The 24,049-nt window shown below is 41.7% G+C and overlaps 3 protein-coding genes across 3 annotated transcripts; 2 read left to right on the plus strand and 1 right to left on the minus strand.

Annotated features, from left to right (window-relative positions):
* Positions 1 to 3,180: 3,180 nt before the first annotated feature.
* On the plus strand, positions 3,181 to 10,625 carry tmem25 (transmembrane protein 25). Its single transcript, XM_080459895.1, has 9 exons — positions 3,181 to 3,880; positions 5,833 to 5,961; positions 6,088 to 6,432; positions 7,017 to 7,307; positions 8,003 to 8,134; positions 8,252 to 8,285; positions 8,663 to 8,772; positions 9,700 to 9,789; positions 9,883 to 10,625. Exons 2-9 carry the CDS (start codon positions 5,883 to 5,885, stop codon positions 9,954 to 9,956), a joined length of 1,155 nt encoding a protein of 384 aa, XP_080316021.1. The 5' UTR covers positions 3,181 to 3,880; positions 5,833 to 5,882; the 3' UTR covers positions 9,957 to 10,625.
* A 2,102-nt stretch (positions 10,626 to 12,727) lies between these two features.
* Positions 12,728 to 14,670, plus strand: LOC308107659 (T-cell surface glycoprotein CD3 delta chain). The gene is made up of 7 exons (XM_080460121.1): positions 12,728 to 12,771; positions 12,995 to 13,072; positions 13,203 to 13,223; positions 13,300 to 13,476; positions 13,559 to 13,702; positions 14,203 to 14,255; positions 14,360 to 14,670. Exons 2-7 carry the CDS (start codon positions 13,018 to 13,020, stop codon positions 14,414 to 14,416), a joined length of 507 nt encoding a protein of 168 aa, XP_080316247.1. The 5' UTR covers positions 12,728 to 12,771; positions 12,995 to 13,017; the 3' UTR covers positions 14,417 to 14,670.
* Positions 14,671 to 18,826: 4,156 nt separating this feature from the next.
* LOC308107812 (T-cell surface glycoprotein CD3 epsilon chain-like) lies at positions 18,827 to 24,033 on the minus strand. The gene is made up of 6 exons (XM_080460345.1): positions 23,940 to 24,033; positions 23,114 to 23,278; positions 22,548 to 22,739; positions 22,327 to 22,470; positions 21,820 to 21,872; positions 18,827 to 20,481 (listed from the first exon to the last, which is right to left on the minus strand). Exons 2-6 carry the CDS (start codon positions 23,181 to 23,183, stop codon positions 20,422 to 20,424), a joined length of 519 nt encoding a protein of 172 aa, XP_080316471.1. The 5' UTR covers positions 23,184 to 23,278; positions 23,940 to 24,033; the 3' UTR covers positions 18,827 to 20,421.
* Between the last annotated feature and the right edge of the window lie 16 nt (positions 24,034 to 24,049).

The following is a 24,049-nucleotide window of genomic DNA, read 5'->3' on the forward strand; positions in this document are numbered from 1 at the left end:
CTCCCCAAGTTAACCTTGTTACAATGACATTGGAGAAGGAAACGACTCAGACCCCCCCCCCCCCCCCCCCCCCCCCCCCCCCCCCCCTCCCGTCTTGAGTTAACGCTCTCAGGAGGGAAGATCGTTTTCCAGAACTGTCAGCGGATCCCATCCTGTTTGCACACGCGCCTTCGAACTGTTAAACGGAAACATTTCAAGGAGGTGACCAAAGAAATGAATCTTTGACGTCCTTCAGCATCGACGGGGAGTGTGGCGGTGGGCGGGGTGCACCCACAGTAAACATGTCCCCCTCTGCAGAGGCGGACACAACCAGGCGGAGGTGCCTGCACACAGGGGACCAGAGCAGAGGACTGATAACCCCCCCCCCCCCCCCCCCCCTCCTTTTTTTAAATTTGTTTTCAAACTCTGTTCATTGTTCAACCCTCCTGTCTCGCCCTAATATTCCTGGATATTGAATCAATATTGTGCCAGAAAGAGACTGTGGTGCAAACTCCTCTTGGACGTGTTCATGTCGGCCATGTGTGGCGGCGCCTGGCGGCACGGTGGACTCACTGTGTGCTGATGTACAAATGAGAGCTGTCGGCGGTGTCACGCAGTGCTTGTGCTTTCCATTTGTAGCATGATTACCAACAGTCACCTGCAGTTCGAACTGAATGTGCTGAAGAATAGTTTGTCTGCCCTCATCTTAATGTGTTAAATGGGTGCAAAGCATTCCAATTTTTATGCCGTTTTAAAAGAAATCTGGCCAACCCAACCTCCATCCAGTACAGATCTAAACATTGAAGCCCCCTTTTCTTTCCCACCATCCCTCCAGCTCTCATTCATTCCTCTTCCAGCTCCGCTTTTTGTTTTCTGTTCTTCACGTTGTTTACACCAAGCCAAATCTGAGAACTGGAAGAGAAACGTTCGAGCAGGTGTTGATAATGGAGGGAATCGTTGAAATGGAACTTGTGGAACTTCTCACTCTCGCACGGGAAGATCCAGACTTCAAATCCTTCAGCCCGAGGAGGCTCGCGCGCCTCCGCCGATGCCACGTTGTGACCCGCTCCGCAGGATGGAAAGCACCGCATGAGATCCGGAAGTAAACGAAGAGAACTGCTTCGCACTCTTCTTCTGATCAGACTGAACATCGTTTCCACCCAACCTCCCTTCTTTCGTCTTAACTCTTCCATCCCTGACCTGTCTGTTCTCTCCATCCCAGCAAGCCAGCGCTCTGCTCCACTCCTGATTTGATTTTTAGGTTCTTTTTTTTTGTTTGTTTTTTAATTGGTTCATATTTTTTGTCTTTTTCTTTTTGTTTTTATGTTCATTTCTGTTGAGTACAAAAATACTAAAGTGCAACAACAATTAAAAAGAATATCAACCAAACTGAGATGAATAAATAAATATATATAAATAAAGAAATAATTTAAAAAGGTTTATTTGTGAGCCTTTATTTTGAACATCGTTCATACCTGAGGATGTTTAGCTGAAGATCCAGTGATGAGATGCATATTTCTTGTTTATCCACGTCGTTCAAGAGATGGCTCAACGAGAGGCCGACGGACACTAGATATTTGTGGGATTTGAATCTCTCACTTTTAAGTCTAAACTGAACCCGTTGCGCCACCAGGAGGGGACAAAATAAAAACAGCTAATTTGTTTGCTCAGTCTGATGGAAGTACTTTTAACCCATTATAGAGCATTCAATGAAATACTACCCCCCCCCCACAGTGGTATTGAAGGATATTCTGACAGTTTGAAGTCGGTGTGAAACACTCTTGTGCCATTTACACAATAGGATATTTTGAAAAGCATTGCTAAAATCACTCATTTGAACATCTTGTACTTTTAAAAAGTTTAAACTGAAAAATAACGGGGGGAAAAAAAAAAAAAAAATATATATATATATATATATATATATATATACTAAAAGTCAGGTGAACTAACTCGAAGATGCTTTGCTAGAGCATCAAAAACTGTAAAGTTTGACAAGTGTCATCATTGTATCATAACTGTTGATTTAAAAGAAACTACCCCTCTGCAGTATGATGCTGCCACCGTCGTGCTTTCCAGTAAAAATGGCATTTGTCAGATGATGAGCCGCCATTGCTGCATGCTGTACAAGGAATTACACGTTTGTCTCATTAGACTTAAATCTTCTTTCAGCGTCATTTAGATGCTGTTTGGGTCCCTTTACTTGCTCCGACACAGACGCCTGATTACAGAGTGGATCCTTCGTCCTGCAGGTCCTGTGCAACCTAAAATGTGAATTTGAAGAGCGGTATTCAAATGGTTGAAACTTTATTTTTTAATTTGAAGTTAAAATTCACTCCATTTGAAACAAAATTTTACACTCAAATAAAAAAAAAAACTAATATGGTGAATGTATTTCAATCTAGGAAATCTAATTTCCAATTGTTCAACTTGTGACGCTCTGCATGACTGTCACTCAAGCCGAGATGGTTGCATTTCTGGAGTCGCAATGGGACTTTTCCCCCTTTGCGGAACGATCTGGGAGGACATGAACAATCTGAGGTTGAAGATATAGGGTGAGTTTGAAGCACAAGGTCGTGGGTTCGATCCAGCAGCTTTCTGTTAGACACTGAATCCCAGAGTCGCTTCTGATTGAGCATCTTGCATGGCAGCTCTGTTACCACTTGTGTGTGTGTGTGTGTGGGTGTGTGTGTGTGACAGAGAATGTGTGAGTTTGTAAGTGCAGAAGACAAGCTCAGAAGCACCATTTAACAGAGGGCCCTACAATGGGAATATATCTCGGAAAGTAGTTTTATTTAACCGGAGAGCTCATTTCTGTTTTAACATTTAATGGTTACGTTTACTCTTTGCTCTTAACTCTCCTTGTTTCTTACTGATGAGTTGCTTCCATTACTCATGAATACTAGTTACATGTCAGTTGTGCTAAAGATCAAAGAGACAGGACATTTCCCAGTTTTTGATATTTTCCAGGTAAAAGTTATCATTTTATCAGTGCAATAATAATAATTTCTTTTCCAAACAATCCCAGAGATTGATCAGTAAATTAATTTGTGCTTGTTAGGGGATGCAGCATGATGAACACATGGAAATCCACTCATCCTAATGAGCTTGTTTCCTTTGTCTGCCTCCTGGCTGCATCGCTCTGCCTGCTGCTGCTCAGGTCTGTACAGCTGCACTGCAGAGGCTTTTCAGTCTGAAGTAGTCGAGCTCCGACGGCGTGATCCTTGATATGTTCTTGGGGCTGTAATATGCTTACTGACGGATGACAAGAATGAGAAACGTGATCATGCCCTCAGATCTGACAGTTTACTCCTGGATGGAGCTCACGGTCAATTCTCTTAGTCTGTGTAACCTCCTCTCCTCTCCTCTCCTCTCCTCTCCTCTCCTCTCCTCCCCCGCACCAGCTCTTTTTTCATCCCTCACGACTCCGTGCCCACTCTCATCACTCCAATCTTACTGCCTCTCCATCTCTCCCCCGACTTCCATCTTTTTCTCCTTCTCCTCCACTCTCTGCTCCTTCTCCTCCCTCCCATCTCCTCTCCTCTCCTCCCCTCCCCTCCTCTCCTCTCACCCTCATCCCCTCAGAGTGGCGACGCTGTGGCAGCCTGCGTCAGCCGGTCTCTGCCAGCCCCTTTGCCAGCTTGTGAACGCTGCTGCCGGAGAGGTTACTGTGTCTTGCAGAGAGTATTGTGTCTGTGTGTGTGTGTGTGTGTGTGTGTACGTGCATGAGTGTGTGTGTGTGTGAGTTTACGCAGATGGGAAAGGAACTGAGTCAGGGAGGGCTGCCTCTCATCTCTCCGCTGTCATCACCATCCTTCCCTCTCCCTCCTCTCCTCCTCACCTCCTCTGCTGCCATGGAGCTCCAGCAGGCTGAATCACCCCGCCGTCTGCAGAAAGGCTTGAGGTAAAACTGCGCGTGTCGTGGAGGAGACTTTCACTGTGTTAAGTGCACACATCTGCATGCAGCCTCACACAGCGCATAGTGTGTGTGTGTGTGTGTGTGTGTGTGTATGTGTGTGTTTGGACCCTACAGTGTAACGTGTTTGCTTCCTGTCAGATTTCCCTGACTGTCAAGCATCTTCAACCTGAGTGCAAACAGCTGCCACCTCCTTCTGCCGTGTGCATGTGTGAGGGGAATCGTCCTGCGCCGTCTCCTGAATTTGGAGGATGGTGTGCTTTTTCTTTGATGGCTCAGTTCCTGCTTTAGGGGGCTCACACTGATCACATGACCCACACAGCAAGCAAGCAAGCACAGGGCATTACTCATTCCCCGCTATTACTGTGTGTGTAGGTGCATTGATCCAGGCCGGCCTGCGAATGTTTTTGTTATTGGATTGAAGGGGTAAGGCTACAAATCAAAGCCTTGAAAGGCAGTGAATTATTGACGAGTGGGAGGCATGTCACTGTGTGCACGGGGGGGGCCTTTGTTTTTGTATCTGATTCTCTGTATTACATCCAAAGTTTCATTTCACTTGTCCTGTCTTCTTCCTATGACTTGCATTTTGATGCGATACGTTAGAATCTTTGAGAGTTTGAAGAAATTATTCCCCAAAATCAAAAGCCCGTGCTTGTTTCCATGTGAGCACAGGGGAGCGGTCGAGTGTGAAGCTCTCAAAGCGGACACTTCCAATCATTTCTGCAGCAAGTAAAAATGAGCATACATGGACACGTGCATGCACAGGAAACCATTTTTATATTTGGAGCTGACACTGTTACACATCTCGTCAAAACAAGATTGCGGATCAGTAATGCCTTTCTTCAGTGTGACTCTGCTCCATTGTCTGTATCGTGTCGCTCACTGTCGTGGTCTCTAATTTACTCTCCCTGTCACCAACACTCCAGTTAATAGATGGCTTTTCTCCACACTCCACTTTCTCTCACTTATCTGTGTCAGCCGGCGATCTTGTTTGACATAGTTTTTGTCTTTATTAAGTGTCGTGCCAGGAATGCTGTTCAATTTAAATAGCAGTGGCAAATTTTCATTGTTTATTCATTTCATTTTGACTTTGGGGTTGGCGATGGCGTGCCCCATCAGAATCACTGGCACACGGGCAGAGGTCCTCTCAGTGTGCACATTGTGTCAAATCTGTGGCGATCCTGGCAAATCCCTTCCAAATGACCTTACTGCCACATCCATTTATCACAAACCAAACCATAGGTTGTAAATCCAGTGACTTATAATTATTTTAATCATGTTAGGACTTCCTTCCTGAAGAAGTGAACACACTCATGTATGTTTGTGTCGGTTATTTGATGCGTCTGATGCATCACTTTGATCAGTACGAAGGAAAGGAGCTTCATCAAGTCCAGTGAGAAAAGTTTGTGTCAGAGTATATAAAGTTTTTTAATCACTTTACTTTTTTAATGCAATCATTACATTTACCCCTTTAATGTTCAAGAAATGTTTCTTTTTTTTGTGTTGTTGCTGTATTTTAACTTTTAGCCTGCTTGACAAAAGAAATACAAGCTTGCACTCAACGTTGGTTTACGCATTTTTAAAGTTTTCAAGGGAAAATAGAAAACTTTCGCTGCATTTTGTGGGTACGTTTTCACAACAACGGTAGTCGGAGCCACTGAAAAGGGAACGTTTTTAAAAAGAAAAAACGGCTTTGGTGGAACACTGTTACTGTGCACGGCCGTAGTGAATAGTTCATTTGCACATGAGCAAGTAGATCAACAATAACAGCGATGGCGGCCTCCAGACTGTCCATATCCTCCTGGGACTCGGATAGTTTCATTGCTGAGACACCCGGAACCATTCAGCTTTGTTGTCTGTCCATGTGAATGTCCGTTTACTCACATTGTTAATGTTTGTAGCGTCTTGTTCCCTGTGCCTGAAGGACTTTCTTTTCTCAGCAGGTAGGTGTAAGAGAGTGTGTGTGTGTGTGGTGCTGCACTGGGCCAGTATGGAGTGTGTGTTCGTCAGAAGATGGGTGTCGGGCTCCGCTGTGGTGTTCCTTCACACCCTGGCCTTGTCATGGACAGGTAAGACACTTTAGACTGACTAAAAAAAATACTAGACTGTTCTTTTTCCCAATTTTTGTAAAGTGTTACGCTGTTATGTTTCGGTTGTCTAATTCTCGCTTCTCACTTGTATCCTCGTTCCGATAGGTGCGATAGACAATGGACCCAAAATAGACGGCCAGCACCACGCAGCACTAACCTTGCAGGAGAACACGACACACAAGTTCAGCTGCCAGTCAGACAGCTGGGATCCTCACACTCCTCCCTTACTGACCTGGTACCTGAACGGAGAGCAGCAGATGGCGCCGACCCCGAAGCGAGGGCGTCTGGCGACGACCACACAGAGAGGTTCCGGCGTCAAGAGACCGGGGACCAATCAGAACAGCACCTTCTCTCTGCGGGCCAGAAAGTGGGACAGGGAGCTGGTGTGTGTCGCGTCGAACCCCAGCACAGGCGAGAGCTACAACGCCACGATCACACTCAATGTCCAGTGTGAGTGCTTGTAAGATGGCTCGGAGTTACTGTGACACAGAAGAAACACAATGCAGAACCACAACACAGATCTAAACATTTCATATTAGAGGTGCAACTTTTTTTGCAGTTGTCTGGCAACTTTATTTGTTTGACTTTTGTGTGTTTGTGTTGCAGCTTTTGCATTTGTGTTCAGGCTTTTGTTGCTTTTAGTGCTTTTTTATTTGCATTGCAGCTTTTGTATTTGTATGGCAACTTTTTTTGTTTACCCATTTCTATTTGTGGTACAGCTTTTGCATTGAACCTTTGCCATTAAGCTTTTGGTTGAAGTTTTTCTATTTGTGTTTGTGTTTTTGCATTTTGTGTTCAGGTTTTGTAGCTACTTGTGTTGCAGCTTTTACATTCGTATATGAAGTTTTATAGTTTGGTTGCAGCTTCAACATTTGTATTTTGTATTGGTGTTGCACCCTTTTCACTTTGCATTTGCATTTGTGTTCCAGATTTTGTGTTTGCATTGTGACTTCTACATTTTATTGACCATAATCGGTGGACACATCTATTTTCACTCAATTAAAGCTGAGTTGCTCTCCTCCTCTGTGTCCCAGTCCAGCCAGAGATCCTCAGGGTGAACGCTCAATACAGTGAAACCTCAGACCCGGGCCTCTCACTGGTCCTCTTTGCCTTGGTACGTTCCAACCCACCTGCCACCATCAACTTTGTGGACCAGTCCGGCCATTTGGTGGCCAACACCACTGACTTCCTCATCCTGGACACCAGGAACTACCCCTGGCTGACCAATCACACTCTGAAGGTCACACTCAACAGCCTGTCAGGGAATATCTCATTAAACGCCAGCAACAGCGTGGGAACGGCACAAAGTAACCTCACACTGGCTGGTGAGTGACAAAAGACGAGTGACTCATCAAGTCAAGAAGCAAGCACACCCTCAGAAAACTGACATCATTGAATCAAATGTTTCCTCCGTTCTGAAATAGCTCCCATTCTCAAAAGTGACGTTGTCAAATAAATGTCACACTATACTAAATTCAATCCGCAGCTCATGGTTACTATTTCACCCAGGAATGATCAGTCTGGGGGTTTGACCCAGAAATGTCTCTCAGAAACCAAAAACCACAACAGAGTCAGCATTACCGGTGTTGAACTGCATGCGTCCACAATCAGAGAGACATCGCAGACATTCGACCTCTATGGGAGATCTGCCAAGGAAAAGCCTTTGCTATCTGAGAGAAAAATCTAGGATGTTGTGAAGTGATTGACAAAAAAAAAAAAAAAAAAAAGTCATCCCTGTTAACACGATCAGAAAAGATACAAAAAATAACAGAGTAACCAAATGATTTTAAAAGTACTCAGACTTCCCACTGCTTTCACAACGTCAGGTCCAGTTGGTTTTAGTGGGCAGAATACACTCGTCAGCATCTCTGAATGCCACAATGAACAGATTAGATACTGTATTTGTTGTGTATTAAAAAAAAAACAGATTGCTATGCAATGACTGCCTGTCATAGTGGGGGTGTTGGACTAATCAAGTTGTAAATGACGTGGAATTTTTGCCTTCCTCCCGCCTGTCCAGAGTTCCTGCAGTCCCGTGTGGAGGTCCCCATGCTGGGAATAGTGACCGGGGGAGCCATGGCCTTCATGGCCCTCCTCATCCTCAGTCTGATAGTTCTCTGCCTCATGCAAAAAAACAAGAGCAAGTCCATCGGTGAGTGCTCCAGTAAACAATGGAAACATCAGCTGGGAAAACCTGCGGCTGACCTGAGCACTGTTGTTATAGTATATCCTCCAGCGCGCTCACGCCCTTCCTCTCATTCTGTTACAGACGAGCCTGTGGAGATCCTGATGGCCAAGAAGAGGTAAATAATACAACCAGACTGATGTCATTGGACGTTAGAAAGGAAGTGAAGCGAGCCAACGGGGGGGATGGATTCCAGTCAGTCACAAATATTAATGACAGCTATACTTATAAAGCTTCAGTTAAAAGAACCAAAATGAAATCACGTGGCTTAATGTTTGAATATTAAGTGACACGAAGGCCTCTCCTGCATCCAGCACGTCGTTACACCACATCTCTCGCCTCATAAATGCCCCTTCGGCACATTACCAGATTGATAGGAAAGCAGTGATGAAAGCATTTTTCTGCTCTAATGAATACTTTAGGTCCATCCTGCAGATCGATATCTGCTGTACGTCTCATCCAAAAGGCTGATATCACTCCTTGTTACCCACACAGTGACTCAGCCTGTCTGAAACCAGAGAAGGCTGATAAGACGCACATCCCCAGAGAGAACATGTCCCTGCCGTCCAACATGCAGCTCCACGACCTCAGCACGCTTAAAAAAGGTAAAGGACTGGCCTCAGTTTGACAAACGCACATCTGTTGGACGTCAAACACAGCACACGGATGGAGTGTGTGCGTATTCACAAATGTTCAGTAGTATAAACGAGAAATGGAAAAAGTACTGGAGAATTTCTACTGAAGTACGACGACTGCTACGTTGTTTAAATTGAACTCAATTGAAAGTAAAATGTAATAGTACGAAAAAAAACGGTCTTTACTCACCGTCTCACTTAAATCATAACGAGGGACTGAATCTACACTATAGAGTAAACAGATGTAAATTCAAATTTCCACTTTTAAGAATAACCTTCTAGCAACAAGATAGCTGATCAGAACGGTTGAATATTAACAGAAATTGATGGTGTACACATAGTTAAAACTTATCTTGAAAGTAGATTACATGACCAACACCACAAGACATACTGTTCAGCTAATATTACATATTTTGTAATTCATTATTACCACACCTGTTTGTTTGTTAGTTAGTTTGTTTGTTTGTTTGTTTTTTTAAATCTCAGTTGGGATAATTTATGTCTCAAGTTAATACTGAACCCCGTCATGACTGCTTAATGTCTAATTTGAGATGTTTTGGCATGTCTTCATGGAAATTCAGTCTCTCTGTGGCCCTTTGCATACAATATTCTAGATTCATGACATCACTTCATCTTATCATCTTCTATAGAATTTGGTTGATTTGCATTTCTTTCTAATGGATCTCGTGTCGATATGAGGCTCCAGCCAACAACTGATTAGCTTAGCTTAGCTTAGCTTAGCATAGCCTGCACCCTGAAAAGAAACTTTCGGGAATTTAATTTGAAACTTTAAAAAGAAAATGTTTTTATTTTTCTTAAACTATCCTTCGTGGATCTTCGTCAGGATGACTTTGACTTCTCCTGTGTCCTCCATGTTTCTTGCAATGCTTCTGGAAGCTCGTGAGGCCGCACAGCAGAACAGTGTGGGAGAGCAGAAGAAAGAGGAAGAGGAGGAGGAAGATCTGTCTTTAGCCTACGCCGCCAGAGGTCAGGGAAGTAATACCGTGATATCGCAGCTTTCTTCTCCCAACTATTTATACTTACGCTGTGTTTTTTCCTCTCCCTCCTGACGGTTCCCAGGTTTCGCCAGATATCCGATGGTGGGATACATCTATAAGGCGAACAGCACAAGCAGCGAGGAGATCTGGCTCTGACCAACCACGTCGAGTCGTTTTGTAGTCGAGACCACCGAACTCCAGACTGAGTCAAGACGGAGAATAGAGCATCCCAAGACCGAAACTTTAAGGGGCAGAGACCAAGCCAATATCAAGACCTTGAAAATGTGGTTTAAAGATCGCTCTGCAACACTAATGATAGTGTACGTGCATGCACAACCCCTTCAGACAGTGCAGAGGTGAAACTCCAATCATCTGCCACGTCTGACTTAAACGAACTGGAGGGTTTGTCCTCCGCTTCCCCGACTCATCGACATGAACTGCAGGTCTGCAAACCTCTGGATATATCCTCATCGTGTGCGTGCTTGGGTAATTCCACTGCTAATGTCTTCTCTCAACAATGAAAAAGTACAACCCCCCTCTAAATACATTAAAAAAAAAAAAAAAAAAAATGTTCCTAATCGGTATGCTTTGACATGATTCCCTGTAACGTCCTCCTCCCTGTTGGAATGCATTAACTGCTCTATGCTCACACCAGAATGTTACCGTGACCTTTGACATTTTGATAAATAATAATCTGAATAAGAAAGTGTATAACTATAGAGTAATATGTGGGAATGGACATGCACCATGTCAAGTACTGTATATTTGTATGCATATGTATATGTGTATAAAAGAGGATATCTAATAAAGATGATATTGAGCGGGTGCACTGAGCTCTGTGGGTTCATTTGGCTGTCACCAGGGGGCGCTCTCTTATGGAAACAGAGATCCCACGAAGGGTTTTGTGGAAGGATCATGGAGTGTGTGTGTGTGTGTGTGTGTGTGTGTGTGTGTGTGTGTGTGTGTGTAGCCAGGTGTTCGCTCTGGGTCACAGGTTGCTGTGGCTTTGCTGCAAACAGGAAACCAAGGTGCATTATGGGAACCGTCGTCTTCGCTCTGTTATTTCTCACCCCTCTTTGTAGCACGAAGACGAACGCAGCCAGTGGGGGACAAACATTTATCAGTCATTTCTGCTCAGCGGTGGAAGACACTTAAAGAGTCGAGAGAAAGAAAACAAAAGCAGAAAGAAGAGCAACAGTTCTGTGTTGGAGGCACTCATTATCACCAGTACCGATACCGGAGCGATACTCAGCTCAACAGCTTCATTTAAAATTGGGTTAAACAGGGATTATTCTTTTTACATATGTTTCAGTCCTCTGTGTAGTTGTTCTCTCTCTGCATTCTCTGAGATATACCTTGACTTTATCTGTAATAAACACTCTGCATCGTCCTCGAGTCCAGATACTTCCTTCCAGCTTCTCTCCAGAATTTCTTCAGGGATCTTTTATCAGGAGACTCTTTCTTAAATCAGACTAATTTCATGTTGCATGTATTAATATTTCAGTATTAATCAGCATATCAGTACTTGTGATGTTCTCAGTTAAGTCTCATCTCATCTGGATTTGTTTCATGTTGTTGTTTTTTTTCATTTGTTGTCAATGATTTCTATGTTTAAGTTTGTTTTGTGTCCCCATGTCTGTGGTGTGTTTTCTGCTACTGACTCCAACCTCTTGTCTCATCAGTGACGCTTCCCTGACTCATGATTGTTGTTGGCTATACCTCCTTCCCTACTCCCTTCTTCACACATACCATACTTTCTGGATTCTAAGTCGCGCCGGAGTGGTTACTGACATTTTAAAAAATAGGCATTATAAAGTGGAAAAAAAAAATGTAAGTCACAATAATTAATTAAAACAGTAAATTTGTAATTACAAAAATCTTTCAAGATTATCAAACATCAGGGTAAAGCTGAATAACAACGGCCAAGTGTATTTGTATAACAAGACACAGTTTAGAAGTCACGTGTCAAGTGAAAACACGTCGTTTTTGTGACAGAAAATGTTTTGGGTTCACACAGCAACATTTTCAAAACGATGTCCGTTTCCATGGAAATGGCAGAAAAGCTGAAAACGATGTCGTTTTAATATCGGGGCCATGAGTTGGCGCTGTTGCTTTTTGTTTTGTTTTTTTGCTAATGAAACCACACACACGTGTGCAGACGACCAGACGCTATAAACATTCACAACGGCGAGAGCATGGACACTCGTATGAACGGACAAGTTATTTGGATTATCATTACGGTGCGACTCTCTGCTATCAAATTACAAGTCCCAGGAGAATGTGGACCGGGAGTTCACACGGTCGGCGCATATTTGAAAAGTTCCTCGCTCTGAGCTTCTTATATAATTATATCTTATAATTTTTTGCGGCGCTGTAGCAGCACTTGTCGTAGAGTGCCATCTAGAGGTCTCCGATGGGATGTTCCCATATATGTCAACATGTATTCGTCACTTCTATAAGTTACATGACTAAAGTGTGACTTTTATATAATACGATGTGTGTTTCTTTGTGTCCATGTTGGTGTGTCTGTATTATCTGCAGGATCAGATTTAATCCAAACTCAGTGGTAGTATCTCTGTTCCTTCATCTCTGCACCCTGAAAGTGGCTCTCCATAAGTTTTAACACTGTGATCCTTGATGAGCTCCAAACTGGTGAATGAACTGGACATCTTTTACTATAAGTGTCTTAAATATTGAAGATCCTATTCAAAGACACCAATGAAAACAATAGCAGACTTCGATTGCAGCACTACTTCCTGATTTGAAATCTTTGAAGACGCTGATCAAAGCTGAAGCTTATTAATGCATTTGAACGAGGCAAACTGAAACCACACAGTCCTCCAAATGCACAAATCAACAACGCCCTGCCGAGACAGAAAAGAACCAATCTCGCTCACTTCCTTGTCTCACACAGACCGGAGCGTTTCGGCTGAGAAGGAAGTGGATGCTTTGAGACGCACGTCATTTCAAGGTCAGGTTTTGTTTAAACTCTTTGACTTTTTCGGTTGTTTTCATGAACGCTGTGTAAAGTCAGCCATAGCACTTATTTTCCTTTTTTTTTTTAAGCATTCTTTGTCATATTTTTACTCTAAAACTTGTAGTTCATCCTCAGTTTGTTGTGAGAGGTGTAAAATGGTCGCCTCGAAGGCAAAAGATGGCGTCCAATCCAGCTCAGGTTGTTTCTTTGTCTTTAGCAGAGCTTGAAGTTTCACACGCCATGAAGGGCCTGTTATTTCTGCACGCTTGTGTCCTGCTGCTCTGGACACAGACAGGTAAGAACTCTGACTTCCCAAGTCTCGTTGCGATTATTCCTTTTTTATTTATTTATTCATTTATTTTTTTAAACATCACCAAAAGCTGTACAATGAAGTAAATATTTTTCCTTCTAAATTTCTCCCACAGCGTTTGTGAGCTGTATTGATGGTAAGAACACAAGATGAAAATGATTTGAAGCTGCAGTTTCAGGGTTGAGTTTAAATGCTTCTTCTTGCCTAAACAGCAAAGGCCATAAAAGTGGACGAGTTGCATGATGCAATTAGGCTGGTTTGCCCCGAAACATTTTATTTCCTATTACCGGACACGAACAATCTGACGCTGGAGTACAAGGACGCCAACTCGGGCGAGTACAGGTGTCAGAATGACGACGAAACCCTATCAATCTATGTGAAGTTTCGCAGTAAGTCCTGCAGGAAGAGCATTTTCTCATGTGGGGGGTAGTTCACGTGTCTGAAACGAGCACGCGGCGCTTGTGTTTCCAGCTTGTGACAACTGCATCGAGATGGACACGGCTTCCATTGCAGGCATGGCCATCGGCGACGTGGTGGCTACCTGTGTGGTCGGAGTCGCTGTCTATCTGTTCGCCTCTGTGATCCGGAGCGGTCCGGTCACATCCAGCCACAAAAGTAATGACTGTTTCTTTCTTTTTTTTCTTTCTTTTTTTCCCGCTTGTACAGTCTTAAACAAACTGTGAGATGAACCTGTGGACCCCAAAATACTTATGCATTGCACATATTGTATATGGCAAATCTATTTTTAATTTCTTTTTAATCTATTAATGCTACAATCATCCCATCATTTAATTCAGAGTTAATTAAATCACATCAAATTCACCAGATTTACAATCTGCAGGTTTGAAAGAAAATATCTTGTTTGGGTAAACGACAAAAACCTAATGCATTTATAAGGAGGGCTGACACACACACACACACACACACACACACACACACACACACACACACACACACACACACACACACACACACACACACACACACACACACACACACACACACACACACACACACACACAGGCACACACACTAAGCATTTACCGTATTCATTAAGAACTATAGCATATTTTTCAAGTAGTTCAACTATCTGTCTATGTTGTCTTGTTCCTCAGAGTCCGACAGGCAGCCTCCCGGCCCGAGGGGAGCCTCAAATGATCCCTACCAGGTGAGCTGACATGTCCATGACCTCCCAACAAGCACAGGTGATCATCACATCCACAAACGAACCAAATAAAAATGACGTTTCCCTTCCTTCCTCACCTCCCGCAGGCTTTGAGATTCAATTCCCCCAAAGATGAGTATGACAAGCTCAACACAAAAAGATAATGGACGCAAGTTCTTTTTCCCGTCAATCCCCCATCGCTCGTTAAAATCCTTTGTCATGGTGTTTGTCAGATGCTCTGATGACGCCGTGAACTTCCTCCTCTGTTGCTTTACATTGTAACCTCAGTGTTTCAGCTCCAATCTTATTGTTTCATTAGTTTGGCCGCCGTCAACACTCTGTTGAGAAGTATAGAATATTGTAGTGTATGTTTGTGTTCTTCTTGACTGTCTGTGTGGGGTTAAAAACCTTGGAGGGGGCAGGGGGCAGGGGGCAGGGGGCAGGGGGCAGGGGGCAGGGGGCAGGGGGCAGGGGGCAGGGGGCAGGGGGCAGGGGGCAGGGGTGACAAGAACATGAGCCCTGTGAAAAAGAAGGTGACTTGATCAAGAACTGGCAAAAATGTGATTTTTTTTTGGGTTTTACAAATGATCATTTATATTTTATTGTGTGATTTTACTGTAAATATCAAAACTTTATAGATTATCGCACTTAACCCTTTCACATCTGCTACATGGAAAAATGTGTCATGACAATATCTTCAGATTTTTACAGGCATAACGCAGAACGTCGATAGAAAACGACATTTTCGCATGCGGCTTTATGTGTTTTCATTTCTCATTGTATTTTGTCGTCTCATTGTGTTCTGTATCATTTTCTGCATTAAAAAGTATACTAAAAACACGTGGATGCTTGTAAAATGTGTTATTCTCTACTTTTCTTAGGAAAACATGATGTAACAGTTATCAAACCAGCAATATGCCACTAATATGTGTATTTTTTACTCCTTCAAGTGCCTTTTTACACTTATTGATGTGCCTACTGATGTGTTTTGTATTGTAACTCAAAAAGACAATAAAAACATTTGTCCAAAAAAAAAAGTATACTAAAGAACAACACCTTTGGACGTATTGGTTTAACACATAAGTGATTGTTGATCATTTAATCAGATTGAGTTCAACAACACGGTTCCCTGTTGAGTAAATAAAGCCATAAAACATTCTATGTAATATATGTTTAGTACTTTAGTCATTTATCATTTCTCTTAGTTTGAATTAAAGCAAGAAAGTATCTGAGGAGCCAGTTCACAACATTTACTTATATGCCGACACAGTGACATCACATCAAGTCCACAAATAAAGGTCACTAAGGTCCAGTTGACTAATTGTCTTTCATCACAATAACGGCAGCATTTCTGAACCCTCTCTTTCAAAAACGATGAAAACAGACAAAATGATGAAGAAAAAATTTTAAAAATCGGATTTAGAAAACTGGATCGCATGTTGTGCAATAATATACTAGCTGATGGTATTCTGTGTGTTGTCAGTGAGTCATCATGTTCAGTATCATGAAGGTAAACATGCCGAGTGGATAGTGTGTTATATTATATTACATTATATTATATTATATTATCACGTTTACACCCGTTTTACAAGCACAAAGCTTTTAAGTTTGTAGCTGCCAGTCATGGTAAAGGTTAGAGGAATCATGGAGCATGTCTGTGAGGTTGAGTTTTGGTTTAGTTCAGACATAAATCTGATTCACACAAACATTGTGGGATTCATTCAAATACAAAGAAAACAAACAATTATTTATGTTTGTATTTCTTCTTCTGAATAGTACCTTAGAGTTTTGGGCAAAACACACACTGGCCTCACTATACCTGCTGATCAGAGCTGATGTGTGAATAAAGTACTCTTGTGTACCCTTACCAAGGTTCAGTGGGAAAGAGTCTTCATGCTTCGTCCTCTATGTAGAACCAGCTGTGTTACAGAGAAACATGCTCATGTTAAATCACCTCACATCACAGAAGAGACACGAAAACCTACAAATAAATGTGAAGAGATTTACTCAATAAAACACATTGGAAATGCAAAATGATTGGTTTAAATATAAATGTTACAAACAAAATTTCAACAGATATATTTTACAATATTTTTGTGATGGAAGTATATTTTATGTGTGCACCAGACACGCATTTGTGAATCATTATTATAATAATTATTATTATTATTATTATTACAAAACATTTCTTTTAATCTGCATCTTCACTTCATATTGTTAATTGTACCCAGTATTTGTCACATCTATTTGAACATTTTGTTTTTCTTTTATCAGTATTTATACTTTTACTGTTCCTGTTTTTTTAGACACTTTTTAAAAGAATAGTTTTGAGCCTTGTGCGAAAACATTTCATTTTTGTATGCTTCGACGACCATCTGTACTGAATGACAATAAAGCAATAAAGCTGAATAGGTTTTTTGATTCCTCATGTCCATGTTTTGTAAAATTGGAATATGTGATGAGATTTGAAATCAGGTGGAGAAGAACCTGAAAAGGTGGAGGTCTGAAATACAGGCAAAAGGATTGAAAGTTAACAGAGACGTGTGGATATATTAGGTAAAGGCTTGTTGGAGATGGAGCGGTCCGACTGGAGGTGAAGAGGAAGACTTCAGAAACGATTCATGGTTGTAGAAGCACATGAAGATGTTTGGTGTAACATAGGATGAAGCAGAGGAGCGGCTGGGACGGAGTCGGAGGAAGAAAAAGCCATTTAGAAGACGTCAGAAATAGAAAAGGTGGGAAAAGTATCAGTTTTAATTAAGTATAATATAACCAAACATCAATGGTCATCACTTTTATTAACTTTTTGTCACTATTAGTACTGTAACCATCGGCAGAAGCTCTGATGCCCAGTGGACCTTAAAGCTCCCACATGTTGTTGAGAACAGTGTCACTGATAAAAAACGTTTCCACAAGCTTGATTAGATTATCTCAGAATATAGCAACTTTCGTTTTCCGTAAAGATTTTCTGCATAGTTCAGGCAACAGGTTATTCCTGGCTTTGTACCGAATTTGTCTTGTCTTATTTTCAAAGTGTTTGATCTATAATCCATGGGTTTGTGCGTTCTCTATGGCCTTCATGATTTATTCTTAGTTCTCTTTTCTGTAATCTCCATGTTAGCTGCAGGATGCGTTGTAGTTATTTCCCCAGACCTTCCATGCAGTAATTACAATAAATTAAGATCAGTGAGCAGTAAAGTGTGCAATGATTTTAAATCCAGTATTTCCATTTGTTTCTAGTATTTTCTACACTCTGTGATCGTCCTAACAGATGTATTATCTTGTTCTCTTTCAGAGTGTCCATTGTTGTGTACACGTACAGCTTGTTTTTTTTTTTAAACAATACTTTGTGTTAATCTGTTTCTGCCAAATCTCAATTTTGAATGCATTAAAGTGATTGTATCCTAAATCTGCTGCAGATTCTCCGCAAAAGAGACAATAGTGTCATCTGCAAACAACTGATTTAAAAAGAATAAAGCCAAACAAAAGTTCCTCATTTATCTTTAAAAGATATGATGCAGTTTTCAAAAAGCAGCTAATTAAGTGTAGACGTGGTGCAGTGCTCGAGCAAATGTGTGATTCAGTCTGTTGCACAAACAATACAAATAAAGGAGGATGCAGAGGGCGCAGGGCATCAAACGTTTTGAAAAACCAGGGTGAGAAGGAGCGGTGGAGGTGAGAATAGTGACAAAGAAGCCGATTTCGGAGGAGGCCTCCCCGTCAGATAATCTTAATGGCTCCAACTCTCTTGATCGCTGCTCGTCTTCCTCTTCGTCTCCGCGCTGCAGTTCCGCACGAGGAAGAGCGAGGAGATCAAACGACGGAGCTTCTGACGGCTCGGCTGAGCAGCTCAACCCCGATCAACCCACAGACGCACTCCTCGTGACTCAGTGCACGCCGTTCACGCCGGCGCGTGCACGGATCGCACAGGCAGATGAGCAGATGTAGGTCTGTGTGTGGGAGCGGTTTGACTTTACACAGTCAGGTAGGAGAATACAAACTACCACCACCACCACCACCACCACCCCTCCTCCACCCCCACCCTCCTCTAAACCTCTCTTTTGCTTCTGGCTCACACAAACATGCTGCAGATGTCAATGAAGATAACCCAGCTGTGAGTGTGGGGGTGTTTCCACTAAACACAGCACTTCCAAGCTTCTTATGCTCTGACAGACTCATCAGTCATCGCTGGTTTTTCATGAAGAAGTAATTTTTTAAAAAAAGTTTTCTGCTTTTGGTTTCCGTCAGAGCAGCTGTTCTCGGTCACTGATGGGAAACGGACGGCCGCGCCGGCTAAAAGGCCAAGAAACGCTGACGTGACACAACGTTTCCACTCCGTCAAACGTTTTTTTGTTTGTTTTTCTTTTCAAAGATATGTCAAATGTTTCCAGGAGGACAGGTACGGCGTCTCACTTGCACAGGGGACACGGTGGAGACACGCTGGTGATTGTGTGCTTTCAGGGCGGCGGTGGCAGCGGTGAGCCGTGCGGATATGAGCTGCGGCTTCGACGCCGCTTCACGTACATCTGTGGAGCCATCGCCGTCTCGTTTCCAACCATGAACAAAGACGAGAACGAGGACAGAGCCGACAAGCGGTTTTATTTCATTAGTGACACGTACTGTTGTCGAGAGAGAGAGAGAGATGAGAAGACCAACACACCCGGGGAGAATGACAAGAGTTCTGAGAAACATCTGCAGCTATTTACAGTGCAATAAGTCTAAACTCATAGTGGTACACATACATACAATATATATACAAAAACAACTGAATCAGTGTAAATTAATGACATAAATATGATTATATGTGACCCTGTTGGGTAATTAACAGTACAGAAATTGTATCGCGTCAAACAGTTTAATACTGTTTTTGTGTAGAAACTTTTTTTTTTTTAACAGATTACAGTGTCGCACCACTTTTTACTCTTTTCACAATGCTTAAACCTACTCTATAACTAAATTAAAGTAACGAGGAAAACATGAAAATACACAGATAGGCAAAACCCCAAAAAAAGTTAAACATTACATGCATCATATTATTAGAATGTGAAATATTGTAAATGTAAATGCAGATAATCTTAAATTCATTTGTCCACATAAATGTGTCCCACAGCATTAAAAGGCCACTGTTTCTAACCCTTCTATTGTCTCATATCCATAAAGAAAATACATTAAGTTGCTCTGAATTACTCATTGATATTTGATAATGGTGAAGGTCAGCGAGGAGGGCGTGTGAAGGTTGCTGGTTTAAATCCCTGGACAGCTGAGAGATTCACGTGTGGGAAATGAAAACATCTGCAGAGCCCGACCGTCATCATCAACTTAACTGTGGACTCTCAACCAAAACCAACTGTTCCCTGACGTTCCACCAACTGTGACTGTTCCTTGGCTGTTCCCAGATTGCTCCCTGGCTATTCTCCAGCTGTTCCCAGACTGCCCTCAAACTGTTTCCAGATTGATTCCCAAATGTTCCCTGACTGTTCCCCAAATGCTTCCTCTCGGTTAAGTGACTGTTCCCCAAAACTTTACCGCCGTTCCCCAACTCCTCCCCGACGGTTCCCAGAGCGCCACAGTGCAGCAGCACTCTGCTCTTAGACAACTGACCTATATTTAGAATGGGTCAAATGCAGATGAGTAATCTTCTTAAAGGAAATCAATTAGTTATCTTGAAATCTAATTTGATTGAAATAGATACCCGGTGGTCCCAAACTAGTTAGTGCTGAATCTAAATCTCTTTAGGTTTTTGATTATATAAGAACTGACGATCATTTCATTAGAAAAACGGGCAGACAGATAATGTGAAGACAAGTATCCCTCTGATGTGTATTCCTGTTCTCCCTGTTCTCACTACAACCGCGTGGCTCTTCTTTGACGGAGTAACTCAGTCGAAACTGATCGACAGCAATGTACACAAGTAATATTTACACGATCCCACAAAGCGGGTCTCGCACTACCCCGAGATCCACAAAGTAAAAGCTGTTTCCTCCCCGTCGTACCACAGAGGCAGGAGGACATGAACCAAAGAAACACTACCTGCTACCAATCAGAGCAAACAAAATCAAATAAAAATGTGGGTAAAAACAAGGGTCTGCATGTTACTGGGGTCCATGGTCGATGATCTCGGTTAAAGTTTGTTCGTCTTCATCCCTGCAGCCTTTCAGATGACTTGTTTCTACCCCGTCCTGTTGACTAGAGAGTAAGTGTCGTGCGAGCGGGTTTGAGGATTCAGTCGCTGGCAAAACAAGAAGACGAACACTGTTAGATCACAGTCACACGAGATGTAAAATCATCTGTAACAATACAATTCAGGGAGGCACCATTTTAAATGGATATAACCTCATGAGAATAATCAGATGTGTTGAAACTACAATGATTTTATTTTGGAGGATTAGCCCCCCCCCCTAAAAAAAAGCCATTTATTGCTGCTTATAGCAACTGAATAAAAGATATTGTGTATATGTGTATAACTCAGAGGGGGTTGTTTTGGATTCTTTCAATATTTAGGTGCAAGTTCCACCCACTCAGATTAAAGTCCTTTATTTGAACTTTCTGTCTGGCACTTTTTTTTTGCATCAGAGAAAACTCAGATTTGCTCATTTCTCTTTCACAAATGGAAGAAAATACATAATTTTAAACTCTATAAATAGATGTGCATGTTTGAAATGAATCCTGTCATGAATTCTTATGTTATCCTTCTCAATTATTTGTTCCTGTATTCCGGGACTGTCGATAAATGATCATTGTCAGTCTGGACGTTACACAAATGAATGTGAGCGGTAACACATAGGTTGTCTGATAAAGATTTATATTTGGTCACAGCATCACAATTTAGAAATTGAACAATTATGATAGTGGAACAATGTGAGAAAACAACAGCGTTATTTGAAATATCTGATGTGTTATCTATAATAAAACATGTATTTTCCATGCGTTCTCTAATTATTAACCACATTTAATACCAAGTGATAGGAGGTCTTCGTAAAACGTTTTTTAGCCTCTGTCTTCCTCTGCTTTATCATATGTCTTCAAGTGCAATTGATGGTGTATATGTTTGGTATTTACCACATTATATTTAATAATTATTATGAAATAAAGATGTTAGATCCACTCCTCGATCATGTCCCACTAAATTTGAATTGTTTTTGACGAAAGCATGGCAAAAGTGCAGCTCGGTGCACCACATCCAGTTTTAATTACTTTTTAAATGATTTTCTTTAGAACAGATTATTTATTTCTTGTCTTATTTTTATACTGCCTTTTTAAAAAAATTTCTATTTATCTTATGTGCTTAATCTTATCTGGTTTTTAATCTTGCTCTTCTGACATTTCCCTATTTCGCCATTTTTGAATCATTTCCTAGACAGATTGATGATTCAATTATTGACTATTTATTTACTCACTGAATGCATGCATGAATGTGACGTATCCCAGTGTTCACGAATGTAAAGACTGGGAAGCGACAAATAAATTGCCCCTTATGGGAGAAATATAGTTGAACTGAACTGAACTGGGTCCATTTGTTTAAGGTTGAAATTAATGCACTTGTCCTTAAATGTGAAGTAAAACATACCTCGTAGTCCGAAGCGGGGACAGGAGGAGGTCGGCCTCCAGCAGGTGCGGGTGCTGGAAGGTGAGGACAGAACAAACGTCATAAAGCATGAAGATGCATCATAAGTCACATTCTGGTTCGTCAGAACGTTAAAAAAAACAAAAAAAAAAACAACCCTGAATGATATGAACAATTCAGGATGAACTCCATGTTCTCAGTTTTCATGATGCGTGATCCCTGCATCACTACGCAGACTTATTTTTAACCCCTCAAATAGTATTTTTGGCCGAATTCTCTGACTTTGTTTGGAGCATTGCTCCGTTTAAGGGTAAACCCGTTGAATTCGGCCTCTTGTTTGTAAGCAACTGATTAGTTCCCAGAATGTTTTCACTGACTTGTCTTCTCGCTTCACCTTGGTACGATTTGACCCTCACAGTTTATTTGCACCTTGATGACAGAGTTATAACTCAGGCTTCGCTTCATTTATTTGATTCCCTTATTTGGTTTATTTTCGTGACGTTTCCTCACCTCTGGGGGTCTGGGTGGGTCCAGTGGAGGCTTTCCTCTTGGTGAGCTTGAAGACCATCATCATGACGATCACTGTTGCCACCAGGTCCACAATGATGACCCCCAGAAACACATGGGCGTCCAACTCAAAGCAGTTTTCACATGCTGCAGGACAAAGGACCGTCATCTCGGTAAGAATGACAAACCCAGACGGGGAGAGATAAGAAGATTCTCGTACTCACCCTTTCCCTCCACATAGAATTGATATTTCTTGTCATTGTCGTATATACAGTGATATTTGCCTTTCTCCTCATACTTGAACTTATGTGTTGATTTATCATCTCCGAGATCAATTTTTTTATCGGAATTGTCAAACCATTCTCCTTCATTTGGACAGGTCAGAGTGACTTCGAGCCTCCAGAATTCCGCCCCTCCTTTTAAACAAACAGACATTTTGAGTGACTTCAGCACATTCGCTTTACATTACATCTGATACAGGAAACTCAAATGGTAAAGTGCACATCCTGCATCTACCACTGTGTTACACGATAGGATAGCCATATGCAAACAAAAACATTTTCATTCTAGACTTGCAGTGAATATCAAAAAACGAAGAAAGTGAACAAAATAGTCGTCTCAGTGGCTATATGGAGTTAATAAAGATTAAAATATAGCAAACTCACTAAAATGTCCTAAATTATCATATATTACAGGATTTGTTTTTTAAAATAAATCTACAACAGTACAGTCAATACTGTGACTGATTATTATTATTATTATTATTATGACAAGAGAACTATACGCTTACCTTGTGCATCAGCTATCTTTACAGCAGCTGGCAACATGAGGAGGACGATGAACACAGCGTGAACATCCATGCTGTGTATCTTCTTCAGATAACCTCTGCCCCTGTGTTTTGTTTTTCCTATTTTGTGCGTTTCCTCTATTTTCAAATCCTTCTACGATTCCTTCTCTGGAAGAAATTCAGATTAGTCGTGCTGTTCAGTGAGACAGAAACATGGACAGAAGTCAACCTGACGTTTCCGTCTTTCTCTCTGATGCTCACACACACATGCTGCACCCCACAGGAAGCTTTTTTTTCTTTTTTTTTTTTCTTCAACATGGATTCACAGTTTAACCTCAAAGTATCACGATGAGAAGAAAATAACATTTGCCTCATTTGAGTTATTTCATTTGAGTTATTTCACATGAACAAAAAAAAAAGCTGAAATCCATAGAAAACATTTGTCAAAAGAACAAACTGAATGATTTGACTGAGTTGACAGGTGAAGTTAAACACATGGGTCATCTGGGTGGAATACATTAGACAACAAATGAACAATCAGACCTTGAAGGTAAATGTGCTGTTGGTGAGTAACATCAACAATTAAAAAGATCTGAAAAACTTCAGCTAGAGACAAAATGGTAAGATAGCTGTGTGTGTGTGTGTGCGTGTGTGTACATGTGAAATACCGTTGGTCTCTCGAGCCTAAACAGTGAAACGTGGCCAATCCTCACAGATTCACACGATCCAACAGAAGACGCTTCTTTTTCTGCTGCTTTTTCACAAGATTTTTTATTTTTTTAAATTTTTTTTAAGAGACATGAGGGTCAGGAGGTGCACGAGAGCTTACCACTGGCGAGGTAACGAGGCCGCAGAACAGCTCATCCCGTGCTGGGTAGAAACAATACAACAACATCTTCACAACTGGACCACAAAGCAAAGAGAAAAAAAGGTGGTCTG

This window comes from Lipophrys pholis (genome assembly GCF_963383615.2).
Source record: "Lipophrys pholis genome assembly, chromosome: 3".
Classification (NCBI taxonomy): domain Eukaryota; kingdom Metazoa; phylum Chordata; class Actinopteri; order Blenniiformes; family Blenniidae; genus Lipophrys; species Lipophrys pholis.